General features: G+C 35.2%; 1 protein-coding gene across 1 annotated transcript; it reads right to left on the bottom strand.

Annotated features, from left to right (window-relative positions):
* Positions 1 to 8,579: 8,579 nt before the first annotated feature.
* LOC117332790 (growth hormone-inducible transmembrane protein-like) lies at positions 8,580 to 15,638 on the bottom strand. Its single transcript, XM_033891824.1, has 8 exons — positions 15,522 to 15,638; positions 13,786 to 14,014; positions 13,331 to 13,442; positions 12,611 to 12,752; positions 12,076 to 12,274; positions 11,211 to 11,309; positions 10,267 to 10,438; positions 8,580 to 9,159 (listed from the first exon to the last, which is right to left on the bottom strand). The coding sequence occupies exons 2-8, from the start codon at positions 13,988 to 13,990 to the stop codon at positions 9,081 to 9,083; spliced, it is 1,008 nt and encodes a 335-aa protein (XP_033747715.1). The 5' UTR covers positions 13,991 to 14,014; positions 15,522 to 15,638; the 3' UTR covers positions 8,580 to 9,080.
* Between the last annotated feature and the right edge of the window lie 375 nt (positions 15,639 to 16,013).

The following is a 16,013-nucleotide window of genomic DNA, read 5'->3' on the forward strand; positions in this document are numbered from 1 at the left end:
GCCATTATTGAAAGAAATGCATTAATTGAAACTAATTGAAAAAAACATAAATCAGTCTAATGTAAATTAAATTAAATATTATACTTTTTGTAAATTATTTAGTGTTTCAAAACAGATATTTGATACAGAATTGCAGGGATTGATCGAGGAATGAGTGTGTTGGAATATAATAGCTATGATATCTTTTGCACATAGCAAAACATTAAATACTGTGGTATATATTTTATTGTATTGTGTAGGAAATTAATAAAATCAAAATGTTATATATTTTTTTCCCCATTATGACCGATATATATACACACCCCCCCCCCCAACCTTTGGGGCATTGATCACACCTCTGATAAAAACATTTACACCTAGTCATGGGGCATCTCCTAATAAACTCAAAGGGGGTCCATTCAGAATATATGTAGAGTATATACCTGTATGTACCTGTACTTCTGGGTCTACAGAAAAAAAATATTGTCATGGTGATCACCTGGGCTCCCCCACTCCATCCAAACCATAAGGACATTGGCCACACCTTTATTACCTTTGAGATATACATGAATCAACAGGTGTGTCTCATTGTCAACACCTGTCCTGAGGCTGGCCATGTCCATCTCCCCAAAATACTAGAGTTCACTAAAGGCATGCTGTGCAGTATACAATCTAAATATTTACCTGTACTCTGGAAGACAAAAATCCCTCAGGTGTGTCCTCATTCCCTAATTAAACTTAAATGAGTCCATTCATATTTAGATATATATGTTTTTAGGTTAATTTTGAATTTACAAATCTGTTTAATCAACATTTGGGGTAGATGAATTTATTGCAGGGTATTTGAAATTTGAATGTTTCAAATTTAAATCTTATAGAAGCTTCTCTGCCTATTCTATACCATAATGTATCAATACTTATTAAACTTGCATTTTTTTTTCAGAATGCCAAAGAAGAAAAGATCTACCATTGGTACATGACCCAAGTACTATCAAAGTTTTTAATACTAAATAATAAAATATTATCAATCATCAAACATGACAGTGTTTTTTTGTTTTTTGTTTTCATTTTACTTAAGACTTTTGCTATAGCATTTGTCTAATAAACAAGAAATATCTCTAAAAAAAAGATAAAAAGGCATAGTTTTAATGCTGGTTTTTATACTGTAAAACTGCTGGTGAAATAAATCAACGAATCACTGGTCTAGTGGTGGGTGCAGATGAGCTCTATAAGGCCTATAGGTATACAAGATATATAACATTAAACAACTACAGATGTGTACAGGAGAGTGTAACATACATGTACATGAAAACTGTTCAATATAAAATTATCTACACTAATAAATTTTGTCTTTTGCAAGCCAAATATAGATATTACATGTAACCTAAATTTGACAACTCTCTAACATTATTAAGACATAATAGTTGGATTAATTTAAAAACAGAATGTCTTTTGTAGTAATATTGTTTTATACATTTTACCCTCAGACCTGTATATAATGGACATATCAAAAAAAATGAAACTCGCCCTCGATGTCGCCCAAATCACAATTGTTACAGGTTCTATTTCTTTGGGTAATATTATTATGTCTACCTATTTCTATATTTGATTTGTGTGAGGATGCTCCACATACATTTATATTTAGTTTCTATAGGTTTAAAACTCTACACAGTGGCTATCTATCAGATATCGATATATAATCTACCTTTCGACGAACTAGATATCTGTTAACATGTTTTGTTTTGTAACATCGGTCAATCTCTGCTCAATGCTTTTAAAAACATAGTCTACTGGTGAATTAGAATAAAACATGTACTCAATACCTAAAGCGGCTAATTCATTCTTAATGTCACATATCCACACGTCATTCTCATTTACCATTTCATCAAGACATGTTTTCATTACCAGATTATCCGACTGTTTCACCAATATTTGAACACTCTTAATTTTCTCATAATAGTTAATGGTAATCTACCCAATTCACAGTAAACAGTCATTGCAAGTTGATTTAGGCACCTTATTAAGTTAAGTTTTTTTTTTACAGAATTTCTAATGTACGCTTTCGACATCTGGTGCTTTATGAAATCCCCATATTTCCGATGCATAACGTAAAATACTATTTACATACGAATCAAAAATAAAACAATAAGTTTCTACATTCAAGCAATGATTTCTAAGAGAAGTTGTCAGAGAAAATAAAGCTTTTCTGCCTTGTTCTGCAAAATGTTTTTGTGTTTTGTAAAACTTCCCATTGTAGTTGAACAGCATACCCAATAATTTAAAACTGTCAACAATTTCTATATTGTCATTATTATTCATTATTATATTTCCATGGCTCATTATTTTTTATTTGTCCACAATTTCTAAACACCATGATTTTAGTTATATCAACATTGACCTCCAGATTCCATTTTATGGTATATGCATATACAGAATCCAACATAATTTGTAAATCTTCTGGGCAGTTAACAAATATATCCAAACATAATTTGTAAATCTTCTGGGCAGTTAACAAATAAAGCCATGTCGTCGGTATGTATACATTAGCAAGAAAAGATTAAGCATCTGTAATTCAATACTTGGACAGTTGTCATTAATAAAGTGTATTTAGATACAAAGAAAATAACACAGGTGATTATATGTCCCCTTGTAAGAGTCCGGTATAATTAGGGAAGCACTGACTGAAGTCAGTATCACTATCGAAAATATAAGAATCGTCGTCAGTATATTTCTCTATACATCTAAATTTAGATCATCGTCTAATGGCAGAAAATCGGACGACATTTTCCATGTGTTTCTATATGAATCATTAACGGAAAAATGGTGCTTTTTTCGGTTAGACACTACTTAAATATCGTTGTTCACATCTTCCGATATACATTACAGTGCATAGGTATAACTATCGCCAGTGTGAAGTTATCTCGGCCAAACGCGGTGACACATGTACACAGACAGTCGTCGCCATCTCTTGGCACGGCACATGTCACTAATATAAACAACTCCGATATCCACCTATTGCGCAGCCGCAGCGCTTGGTCTCGCGCTAAATATACCTCCGGTTATGAGAACAATAGGTGAGGTCGTGACTATGCGAGAAAAGCGGTTGTTGCGAGTCCCTAGTATATAGGTCTCTGCCTGATTAGCCTATATTATGCTTCATGTAAATGTTTGTACGTAATATACTCGGTACATGTACATGTGTATGTCTGGAGAGAACGACCTGTAACTATCTGCAATACTAAGCCTTCCTCTTCCTCATCCTCATCAAGGGATTTATAAACCATTAAGGGTCACCATTCCTCTTCCGACTTCACTTATCAAATTTAATTCAAGTGTGTTAATGCAACTAAGCCTAGTTTTCTTTATATAATCAAAACGGTTCATTGTCAAGGGGGAGTGTTTCCCATTCGGATTAGACCTACTATACAACTGTTTATGATCTGATCTCGTGCTTGGCCTCATTACACGTTTGTGCACTTATTATGAACAACCGAAACACTTCAGACAAGAACATGCAGATATATTTTATCATAAGAGTGCTGTAACACGGCACTTGTAAGATACGTTCACCTGCATCAAATAGGATTTTTTGAAATGTAATCAACCAAACTTTTTAAACGAAAGGATCAATGTCCCCTTCCATAATACCATGATAATACAAATTATACATTTGCAAAACATATCAATAACCTAAAACTTAGCAATGACCTAAATTAGCCAGTACGTACTATATCATACATAAAGTATACCTAAAACAGAAAAATAACAGGGAAGCAGAAAAGAGTAAGAGAACAGAAAACCTGTTATGTGGTTTCTCTTGAGCATTGCCACGTGCAGGAACGTATGTGTTGGATGTACATCCCTAATTGTGATTGACATGTCATATCACTCTTGCCATATCAGGGACGTATACATGCATATATATGTTAATTTAAATACAATACATATAATAATAAGTTAAGAAGGTTCCAGATATGTATCTGCTTCCAGTGTTAATTAAATTATAAGGCGCTAAATGCAAACACTTTGATGTACCGATTCTTAGTAAATTATGTATATATATATTAAAAAAGGTTATTTTGCATGCTTTACAACAAGTGTTCATCGAATCTTCTTTTTCCATTTTTTTCTTCACATCACGTTAGAGTCTATAACATGCTGTGGAAAACTGTACCTTATATCTGTGATGCATTGGTGTTTTTTCCGTATGTCTTTGCAATGGCCCTTTAATGATATCTGTTATGCAGTGATGTTTTCCCGTAGATCAGCTTTTTAATAATTTAAATAATCCACTTTTTCTGCTGTTACTATAACTTGAAAAAATCCTCAGTGGCGAGTCATAGAGAGTAGAACTTGTCACAATTTCGAAATTGTTTATAAGATCCCCTCTTAATTGTGTCACGGTATTTTAGACCTTAAGGCGATGTAATCGTAGCATATTATTTCATGTTTTAAGCCCACCAAAGAGCTCGGTTGCTCTTCTATGTACTTTTTCTATAAAATCTATGTCCTTAATTTTTACAAGGATTCCATACGCTTGGTGCGTACTCTAAACGGGACCGTAAAGTGTTTTAAAAGTTAATATAAATATATATGTTCATCTACACTGGATCTCCGAATAAGTCCAAATACACTGTTTGCTTTGTCATACTTTTCCAAGGGTGTTGCGCATACTCAACTTTCAACCTTATAATTGTACATTAAGTCACGGCATATATACGTCTTTGATATTTCTGATGAATCTTGAATTAAGTTATAGATACAAAACGTATGATAATTTATAAAAAAAAAACCCGATAAAATAGTAACTTTCTTGTCACAGAGTGAGGACTGGTATGCCGATCTAAACATTGTTCACATGGAAATGTGGAACATTCTATGGGTTTACAGATGGAAATGTGGAGCTTTCTATGGGTTTACAGATATTTTTTCGTATAACATTATATATAATTATAATTACGTCAAGGTTGTTGAGTGATGGGCTGACAATAATCCAGTTTGACAAAGTTGCCTTGTATTAATATCAATATGCGAATCAAATAATCCGGAAGCGATTGATTTTCATATGCTGAATGGGAATTATTCTGTTTGCTTTAAAAAAACTCATCTTTATTGAGATTTTCCGGAGAAAAACATGTATATCACAGACTTGACAGTTTAAATTCTGGAACCTTCTGGAACCAGATATTCTGGCAAGTCAAACGTTGCGAAATATGTTTTGTTTAGATTGTTAATCTTGCGGTCTAGTAAAACATGAAACGTGCGAATTATGATTAAAATCTTTGCTTGTGTTCATGATTTTACGATATGTATTGTGATATTTGCACGATAATCTTAAGTCTTTTAATAAAAAAGCGCTTTATTTGAAATTTCACAACCGATTTCCGCACAATCATTAATTCAGGAGAGATAGCCAGAAGATGGACAACTAATACAAGGTAAAGGTCAAATGTTAAGGTCATCATAATGTCTCGAATGAAGGATTTTGGAACTCCTCAGAGAAGCAAACGGGAGAGTTTCAATTATTCATACATATTATATATATTTAACATATATACACAGTTTCTGTGAATAAAGCGGGAAAGGTCATACCAGAGAGAGGTTAAAGGGCAATGATCAATTGGGAAAACGGCAAACGGCAATGATCATATAGAGTGTAAACGTCAGACGTCATATATAGGGAGCTTAAATGTCAGAAGTCATATAGGGAGAGTATGTAGAGAGGAAAGGACAATAAATGGGAGCAGTAAAGTACAAAGGTTATAAACAGAGAAATGTAAAGTGAGGTGCACGTGGTGGTTTATCGAAAGCCTGTGAAGGACACTAGATGAAAAATGCTAGAAACGTTCCGTTAAGTTTTAGGGCAACCATGTTCTAGAGAGCATCCATGGTTTAACGGTAATCATGTACTATGAAACACCGATGGTTTGAGGGCAACCATGTACTAGGAAGCACCCTTTGTTTGAGGGTAACCGTGTTCTGTGAAGCACCCATGGTTTGAGGGCAATACTGTTCTAGGTAGAAACTGGTTTGAGGGCAACCATGTACTAGTAATCACCTGTGGTTTGAGGGCATCCATGTACTGTGAAGAACCCATGGTTTGAGAGCAACCATGTACTAGCAAGCACCCACGGTTTGAGGGCAACCATGCACAAAGAAGCACCCATGGTTTTAGGGCAACCATGTACTAGCAAGCACCTGTGGTTTTAGGGCATCTATGCACTGTGAAGCACCAATGGTTGGAGGGCAACCATGTACTAGGAAGCAACCATGGTTATTAGTTCCACTTAGAGAGAGGTCTTATTGCAGCATTTCAAATGACTAAGTACTTAAACCGACTGCAAGCCAGGCATAAAAGCATTTCACAATGCTTTATACCACATGTCCCTTTTAACTTGATTATTCAAAGTAGGAATGTTTTTCTTCATGAATTTCACATTAAGCATATAGTATGTCCTTGACATAATGGTTGGATGGCACTGTACTAACATACTGCATTTCACTTCGGCCATCATCCTTGGATTTATACACAAATATCTTTGTCGAAACATTTATGATGAATATATGTCTCCAGTGTTTAGTCATTTCACCGGTAATGTTACCCATGACTGCTGTTACTGGACCAACACATCAGGAATATCACCTTGGAAATGGTCAAACCACAGGCATTTGCCTCGTCTGTCAATACACCTAATATACAATCAATATTAGGTGTACTGACAGACGAGGCGAGTGCCTGTGGTCAAACCCTCCGTTATCCTCAATTGTGTTGACCAAACAGCCATTTTGTGCTGCTATGCATCCTGGTCTTTCATTTACATGTTCTCCGGTACACTAAGGTGTGGATATTTCTTCTATAAAAGAAGCCATGCATCGCTCACTGACCCCTCTGATCTTCGATAGCATGTCAAAGCCATTCATTTCAACTAACTTAATGGGAGCCTGTCTTCTTGGAAGGTTACTAACCCAATAACCAGATCCTTGGCCTTTTGGTTCAACGGAAAGATGTTGCCGAGGGATTATAACACATTTGACCTTGAAAAAAATCATTGTCATTAATTTCAGCACACTTGGTATTCCTTCATCTAAGCAGGCTACTGATTGCATTTCATGATTCCGAGTCTCTGAGTTAATTAGAAGAAATTGGTGAAATATTTGAAGACCTTGAAAGTAGTATAAATGTAATTCTTTTCGTTCATATCAGCATGATTAAGACCTACTCCTATAACATAAGAGGCCGCTGGTCGGCTCTTTTTCTATCGGATATTATTTTGCCGACTGCGACGCGCTAGTCAAAAGTATCTCGCCGTGTAAAACCTCTAACATTGTTGGAGTAGATTAAGACCCTATATAATGACCATGGGACCCTTGGTTAATAAAAAGTGATTGGTTAATAATTCTTTCTTCTGGTGACCTTGAAAGTAGGTCAAGGTTGATTGTTTCATCTGAGCAGGTTATTGGAACAACAACATATTATAAGTTGTTAAACAAGAGGCCCATGGGCATTAACGGTCATCTGAGGTGCTCAAGTCTTTGATTTTAGCATATTCAACCCCCGTAACCTTAAATGAAGGCCAAGGTCATTAAATTGAACAAACTTTTTACCCCTTCATTCCAGCATGTAAAAGCGCCATATTCAGGTTTCTTGACCTCTTGTTATCAAGAAGTCATTGAAAGATTTTAGCATATTTGAACCCCCCACCCCCGAATGAAGGTCAAAGTCATCCATATGAACAAATATGGTAGCCCTACATCCCAGCAGGCTACAAACTTAATATCAGTTCTCTGGACATCTTCCTTACAATGAAGAAGTTGTTTAAAGATTTTAGCATATTTGACCCCTGTGACCTTGAATGAAGGTCAAGGTCATCCATCTGAACAAACTTGATAATACTTCATCCCAGCATGCTACAGACCCAAATATCAGGTCCCTGGGCCTGTTGTTTTATATAATTATTGGAGTTTGAAGGAACAGAAATAGCCAATAATTATTTTTCCTTCAGTGTCATATTTTCTGATAGGTGGCATTGTGGTTGAGTAGTGCATGGGTACGTCGTATGTGACTGTTTGGTGATTCAGAGATAGTCGCTGCAACTTATTTAATATATATTAACCTAAATAATATTCATTTAGGTGATTGAGATGAAATTTACAATTTATAAAATTTGCATAGAATGAGGTTTGATGGGATCAGAAAAGTGAGGTGTGCGAGTTGATGATATTGTACATATCTGTCGGCGATTATGTGCTCCTTATCAATAAACATTATTATTGTTATTGAAGATTTGAGTTTTTCCTGTCAGAAGGTATGGTTTTGGGGGGGAAAAGAGAAGAAGTTGAAAATGCAAATTGTTAACGATGGACAACTAGTGCAGCTGGACAAAAGGCGATTGCAATAGGTCAACTGAGACTTTGTCGCAGGTGACCTAAAAAGATCTTAACACATTTGACTCCAGTGATCTTGAAAGAAGATCCATGCCATTCATTTCAACAAACATTCTAGCATATTATTGGTCGAATATTATGAAATTGGGCCTCTTGGTTATCGTGAAGAAATTGTTTCAAAAGTAAAAAGTAAAAAAGAACAAAAGAAACCCCAGTAAAACAGAGTAACAATTTTAATACAATCATTTAAGCACATCACAGGTATAACTGTACCAAGCAAATAGCAAATGTCGAAGGATTCTTTGATAATAAATTTCACATTTTTCCTTGAACAGCTACCAGGTAAAGAGCAAGAGAGATGATACTTATCAAAAGTATATCTTGTGTTTAACTGTCACGAAATCTGTAAAACACAGTGTAAATAATAAACAAATTATACTTAGCACAGTGATGCAATCTCGTAAATTTACAGGTATATAAATATTATATTGTGATTATATCACAACTGGCTGGCGAGCCTTCTTGCCAACAAGCTCTAAAGAATTTCCTGCTTTTGACAAGCCCTTAGGAATGTACATCTTGGGCCAATCACCTCTCTCCTGTATGTTTGGATTCTCATGGATATATCCTCATCTCCAAAAGTGATTCTATCAATGGAATATCAAGACGTTACCACACTTTATAATGAGTTATGATCAAGTCATCTCCGCAACACATTACTTCTTTCTGCCACCTTGAAGAATCATTGCCATCCGGATAAAGATATTGATGGTGTCCATGTAGATTCCAATGGATCTGTAATATAACCAGTCAGCTCGATAAGAATAACCAATCAAAAAATCAAATAAAAAAGAAAAAAAAACATTTTCAAACTAGAATTCTTTTTCATGAAAATAGACAATACATCACATACTTTGTCAAAGATTTAATAGGATTTAATATTTTTCTTGGTAGGTTAGGCATTATGAAAAGATTGAAATTCTGAAGAAAGTTTAGATAATTCTATTCAGTTGAACAGCTAAATTGATGTTAACATGTCGATTAATGGTAAATTCCTATATTTTTAACAAGAGGCCCAATGGACCTGTATTGTTCAACTGGTATTCAATGCTTTATGACCTCAGAAGTGGTCCAGGATCAAAATTCTTAAAATCAACTTCCAATAGTTACCATGCCAACACTACAGACTAAATATAATTTCTCTAAAACTGACATATCTTGTTGTAAGACTTGCTTTTAATAAGTATGAAGGGTTTTTGTTGGAGAAAGCCACAAGGAACAATTTTTAACAATGATCTTGAATAAATATCAAAACTAATTTCATAAAGCAAATTTTGTTTATCATTCCAGAAAGCAATGCTTGTTTTGTTTGCTGGGTTTAGCGCCCAGTGAACAGACAGGGTCTTTTTCAGGCGAGGTCTCCGTGAAGTAGTAGGTGACTACCTTACTGAACGACATATGTGAGGCCTGTCGCATGGTATCCATAGAAATTAGGGTAAAGTGTTTTGATCAAGGACGCAAACACGACAGCACAGACCAGTCTGTTTCTCAGCTTCCCGAGACAGGTAGGAATGTCGACCATGTACCTCAGATCTTCACCTGAGATTACGTGGCTGGCACATAACAGACTGAACAATCACGGCCCCAATCAATAAAGGAAGGTACATGTACTGACTACATACAGTATATAAATATGTATATTAAGACTCCAGACTGTTTGCTTGATCAGATGTCATTTCAGTGTTTTAACTTAACTGACACCTATGTCCTTAAATATAGGGTCAAGGTTATTTCTTTTCACATTTTTCTGGGCGTAGTATTATATAAACTGCTGGAAACATGAAAGAACCTATACTCCTGTGTTTTGTTTTCATTCTAAGTTAAAAGATCCATGGTACTTACTGGTTGACTGGATCATACGGAACAGGTGAGTAAGGTGAGTGGTGTTCGGCATTTCTAATGATTTTCTGTGTATCATAAAGCAAGAACATTCCAAAGAGAACCACACCTCCATACACACTGAAGGAGTACAGTCCTGCCCCCATGGCGGTGGTTGGTGGGAAAAACATAGTACCTAGAAAACAGATAAAACATGGTAAAATTCCGTAATTAAAACAGAAGTGTCACATAAACAAGGAAAACATGGTACCTAATAAACAGAAAAGTCACATTAAAAGTAGGAGTTAGACTTTTACAGGGACATAAAAATAGTAATTTTTAGCATGTTCCTATAAAAGACACAGGTGGGCTAAATGCCATATACATATACATATGGTATGTAACTTGGTAAAAAGGAATAAATCAATGCAGCACTACTTTTCACTGGTACTTTCCTGCTTCTTAGTGAGTTGTAAGCTAACATATATTTGAAACCAAAATCATATTGTCATTATTGGAGTATTATGTACATCTGAAAATAACAACATTATGGTACTACTACTACCAATGATGGTTGTTGTGTTAAATGCATTACACAAATACAGAAAACATGAAGATATGAAGATAGTGTAAAAAAAATGTCAAAATGATCAAACTACAAATTAAATGTACTGTAATTGTTGTAGTGCTCTTAAAAAATTATTAAAATCTGTCAAGAGCCTAGAGGGGAATTAATTACTTTGCAAGTACAAAAGTTTGTTAAAATACTCATGGTATGACAAATTGATAGGTATTAATTATCATTTATAGAATATACCTGGAAACGGTTTTGATTGAGATGGGGAAGGGGCACTAATTTACAGATAAATATTTCAAGAATAGGGAGAGGGTCACTAATTCCTGCACTTCCTATTAAAATCTAAGTACAGTTCATACAAAAAATTGAAGTTCCTGAAAAATATTCTTACCAAGGGAAGAAACAAGCACCAAACCAAGACCAATGGTCAGAGGGGCACCCATGTTGAGGAACTTCTCACTAGGTGCACACATGGCAAGTGTAGAAAGACCTTCAAAAGGAAAAGAGGTATTACAGTTAACACTTTTACACCATTCTATTTCTTTATGTAAGAGATAAGAGAGTTAATTTTCCAAATAAACAATGTTTAAGGTTGAAATATTGAGTACACTGATATCTGTACTTATGAATGTGGTAGTTATATTTTTTTTTTACATTTGATAGTAGCAATAAAGACCTGGTAATCTAAAATCACAAATACTAAGTCAAGTGACAGAATATAAATCTATTTAAATATATTTCCTTTGCTTTTGACAGCAAATCTATAAAACTATATTCATTGTGCTTGTTTTGTCCATTAACTCACTTATAACCAGTATTGGCCAATACCCCACCACAACAAATTCACTTACACAGCCCTTCAATCCACTAGTCTGGTGTCAATGTAATTATGTCGGATCATGACCCAATTTGATTCATTAACTGAAGAAAAGTTTTTCCATTGAAAATTTTCCATGGGAAAGCATTTCAAAATTTAAGGCAACTGTCATTGATGAAGGTTAATTTTTATTTTACTCCAATCATCCTTTCCTATGGACAAACTTACATCAGTTTCATCAACATTCGTTTTAAGAATTAAAGGAAATTCCTTTATTTTTCTTTGCGATTCAAAACTAAATCTTAGTAAATGCTTTCTTAAGGAAAATTTTAAGGAAATTTTAAAATAAGACTGAGATCAGGGAACTCACTGACACTGTTTCATAATATCAGTACTGTATGCACTACTGACATGATTAGACATTAATTTCAGTGTATACCTCCCACAACTCCTGCAGTGTACCATGCAGCCCTCATAAGGACTGGACCACCCATCAATGTTATAGGGGCAATCACCATTCCTATCACACCACTATGCAGCATCCATGCCAGTTGTTTGGCACCAAAACCCTCCTGGTAGGGGATGGATCGACAAACCATTCCGGAGCCTATCATGGCAGCAAAGGAGGCACCTATTGCCTGTTAATGAAAAACCCTTGGAATTAGCATTATTCAATCGATCATCATACAGTACAATGTTGCAATATTGAAACATAAAATTAATGTGAAATATCATATGTAGGAAAATCAATATGCATTACATAGAGAACTATCATCTGCATTAACTCCTCTGTGAAAATGGTTCTTGCCACAGGTACTGGAAATACATGTTCTTAATGATACTGCTAATATATTGTAATATGATTCATAGACATACGCTATTATTGTAGAAATCTTTTGTTACACAACAAAGAACTGAATTGTAGTCCTGGTTTTTCCTTTATGTACATGTTACGGCCATATAAATGCACATACCAGCCAGGAGTTTTTCATCGCCAGGTTCATGAGGACGGGTGTCCGTACAACAGCCATGGCTGACAGTGCTGTTAATGCTACGCTGCCACCGAAATACATATAGGTGGAACGGATACGTTGTCTCACCTCTTGGGACCACATCCTACAAAAAGAACAATAGCATTATTATATTTAGACTGTCTTATCACTTTACTCCACATGGCTTATTGGATTATATGGATGAAAGAACTGCAAATTAACTATTTGAACATCCGCGCTAAAATGACCTAGAAAATTGAAACCTAGCATCTGTTTAAGGGTAGAGTGTCAGTCAATCAAGCCCATTATCTCATGATAGCATATTGACATATTTCAAAAGAATGTAATGGTCACAAACCAGAAAACACTTGTTCTATATTTAGTTACATATGTTGGATATAGTTCCATAGTTCACAACAAGTTGAATAACAGTGAATATGGTTAAAATATTCTCACATTGAACTGATATGTATATCAATAGTGTTGGTGAACACTGATAATTGACAAATCATGTGAAACAATATGTTGTACTGAATATTTGTTGTACTGAATATTTGAATACCATATTTGATTTTACTTTCGTTTGGAAGTTTGGTGAATGTTTTGATATTCATAATATTTTAGCTCTTTATATCAATTCCATAAACAAGCCCACTCAATCACTCATTTCAATCTTGCTTCTATAACTGTGAGAATACTTACATTGCTCTATCAACAGCCCCAGATTCCTTGGACAAACCCAGTCCATAGTAACATAGAGCTCCAATTCCTGCTGCTGCTGCACCTGCTGCTACACCATTTCCGATTTGAAATGCTGCCAAAAGGAAAATATATCAAATTAGGGAATATGATACAATAACCTATTTGCTGATATGTATACACACAAAAAATACTTTCCAATCATGCATGTTCATCTTAAAATAATTATTGGATATAAAAATATATAAAGAAAACATGTAAAGTAAAATTTTATTTTGCTGATGAAATTTTCTAACTTCATAGTATCTTTATTTAGATCAATCTATATGTATGCAGTTGCAGCATATCAAACAATATAAGCAGTTTAATTCAATAATTGTGTATCAGACAATATGATCTACGTCCAGAACAAATCTAATATATGATAACTATGTTTCAGTTTTGTTGTATATGCTAACCTTTGTTTCCTGCAGGTGCCATGGTGGCCTCCTTCAAAGACACTCTCTTTTGAGCCCTCTTGGAGAATGCTGAACGTGTATTTTGGGAACATTGCTGTACTCTAACAAATATGCAGGGCTTTTGAGCTGCACTAAGTATGTGCTGTTTTCCTATCGATCCAACAAATGCTGTGATAGGCACTCGACACACTTTAGTCGACCACATGATGCCTTACTGCTTCCAGTGCACCTGATATAACCACAATAGTATGTAAATATCTAATAGACAAAATGCAATATATAAATGCAATTTATAAATTGAAGGCCCATATGCCCTTACAGTCGATTAAGCAAAACTACACGAAATAGTCTGCTTGGTTTCCAAGTAAACTTGATGTCAGTCAATAGTGCCCTAAGTTAATGCAGGGAATACAGTACTACAGTACCCATGTTGTAATACAAGAGGAAAAATGAAACGACCAGATCTAGACTGGGACTCAAACTCGGGACCCCCAAACTCTAGACAGATGCTTTCGCAATTTGAGCTACATGTACCTGGCCACCAGAGTTCAGTCCGGGGGGCCAGCCCAGTCCAATAAATTCCTCCTTCCTTCAACCACGAAGACAATTGCAAGGCCCTATACTACCTCTGTCGGTATTCAGTTGGGTTTCAAATGTAATATAGGAGAGGAAAAATGTGATGACCAGACTGGGACCTCAGAATTCTAGACGGATGCTCTAACCATTTGAGCACCAGCGTTGAGTCCAGTCTAGTTCCGTTACAATATAATAACTTGTTAAAAGTTTGTTCTAAATTTTGCTAATTAACGTTACATTAGCTACCAATCAATAACTTATGTAGCAGGATTGGTTTTGTTTGTATCTTAACCTCCGTGATCGTCTGTCGGCTATAGGCATATTAGGGAAACACTTGTAGCCTTAGTCGGGGGGGTTTTCGTTCCATATATGAGTGTAGTATGCGAGTTGTTTGAGATTGTATTTGTAGGCCTTGTATTGTTTCCTGTCATGTAAATAAATAAATGTGAATATATCTGCTCGTTGATTGTCTTTGGCAATGTCATGATGCATACCGGGGTGTATATACATGTAGTTACACAGACACACGGAACCTAGTCGTAGGGCCTGAGAAACATCCACTATACGAAAACTGTTACACTTACAATTCGATGTTGAGTCCACATCAAATTCGGATCCTCATATAGCATTAGCTAATTATCTCTATGAAAATCAACCAGTAAGTTATGTAACATGTCTTTTGAATGTTAGTCCCGTTACAGTACCATTGTTGGAGTAGAAGACATCCAGTAGGCCTAGTGCACATATGGCGTACATAGCTGCTGTCAGTAACTGTAGTCCTAAATAACATTTGACATTGGAACACGATTTTGTGAAATTGTGAGTCACACCATTTGGAGTGTTGGATAAATAGCCTTTTTATAGGATTCATATAACAGAAAAAAACTCTGAGACAATATGTATCAGTTTACAGATCTAGATAGGCCTAATAGTTTCCCCGCCCAGGGTGCCATCTATTTGATATTTTCATTTGCATTGGCCGGTCAGTGATCTGATGCAACGGCCGATTGCGACTGCTCTTACGTAAATTCTGAATACATTCGCACAATGATATATATTGAAATGAACAGATATCCACCAGCCTTACTGTAGAATGTTTATGTTGTAAGAAAATAATGTTATCGATCAGTCGAGCCTAAACTGCAAATGTATCAACTTACCCTCTCTAAATTTCGGTTCTGCGTTTTTCAATATGGGTCGCTTTCGTTTGTACGGTCACAACGACCCAAACAGTATTAAGAATTGCGCGATCCAATCTTTTTAAGCATAGCTATGTCAATAACTTAAGTTTCATAGGGGTTCAGGTATGAAAAAAAAATGTTGACATCAATATGCTTATAATATCCAGAGACCTATAAATTAATATAGGTCTCTGTAGACTAATATCTTGAGACCTCAAAATACAATGTCGGTTTTCTCTCGAGTAAATGATATACTGTAGGCCTAGTAAGCATTCCTCTCAGATTTTATAACTTTTTTAACTGTATAATAACGTACAATAAAATAAAATGACTTTGAAAGAATATGTGATAAATAAAAATGAAATGGTTCAACCACATAAATGAAAGCAATCCTCCGGTATTATGGGAAGGACTATTACGATTATAATAACAAAAAGGGAGGTGTAACATTTCCGGAAATGTAGACTTGCC

This window comes from Pecten maximus, chromosome 1 (assembly GCF_902652985.1).
Source record: "Pecten maximus chromosome 1, xPecMax1.1, whole genome shotgun sequence".
In the NCBI taxonomy this organism is placed as follows: Eukaryota; Metazoa; Mollusca; class Bivalvia; order Pectinida; family Pectinidae; genus Pecten; species Pecten maximus.

Excerpts from the sequence above, each read along its gene's own strand:
- LOC117332790 (XM_033891824.1), bottom strand. The coding sequence starts at position 13,990 with ATGTGGTCGACTAAAGTGTGTCGAGTGCCTATCACAGCATTTGTTGGA. Across the intron at positions 12,275-12,610 it reads CGATGAAAAACTCCTGGCTG|GCAATAGGTGCCTCCTTTGC; the intron begins GTATGTGCATTT and ends TTTCATTAACAG. Across the intron at positions 11,310-12,075 it reads CACTGCAGGAGTTGTGGGAG|GTCTTTCTACACTTGCCATG; the intron begins GTATACACTGAA and ends TTCCTTTTGAAG.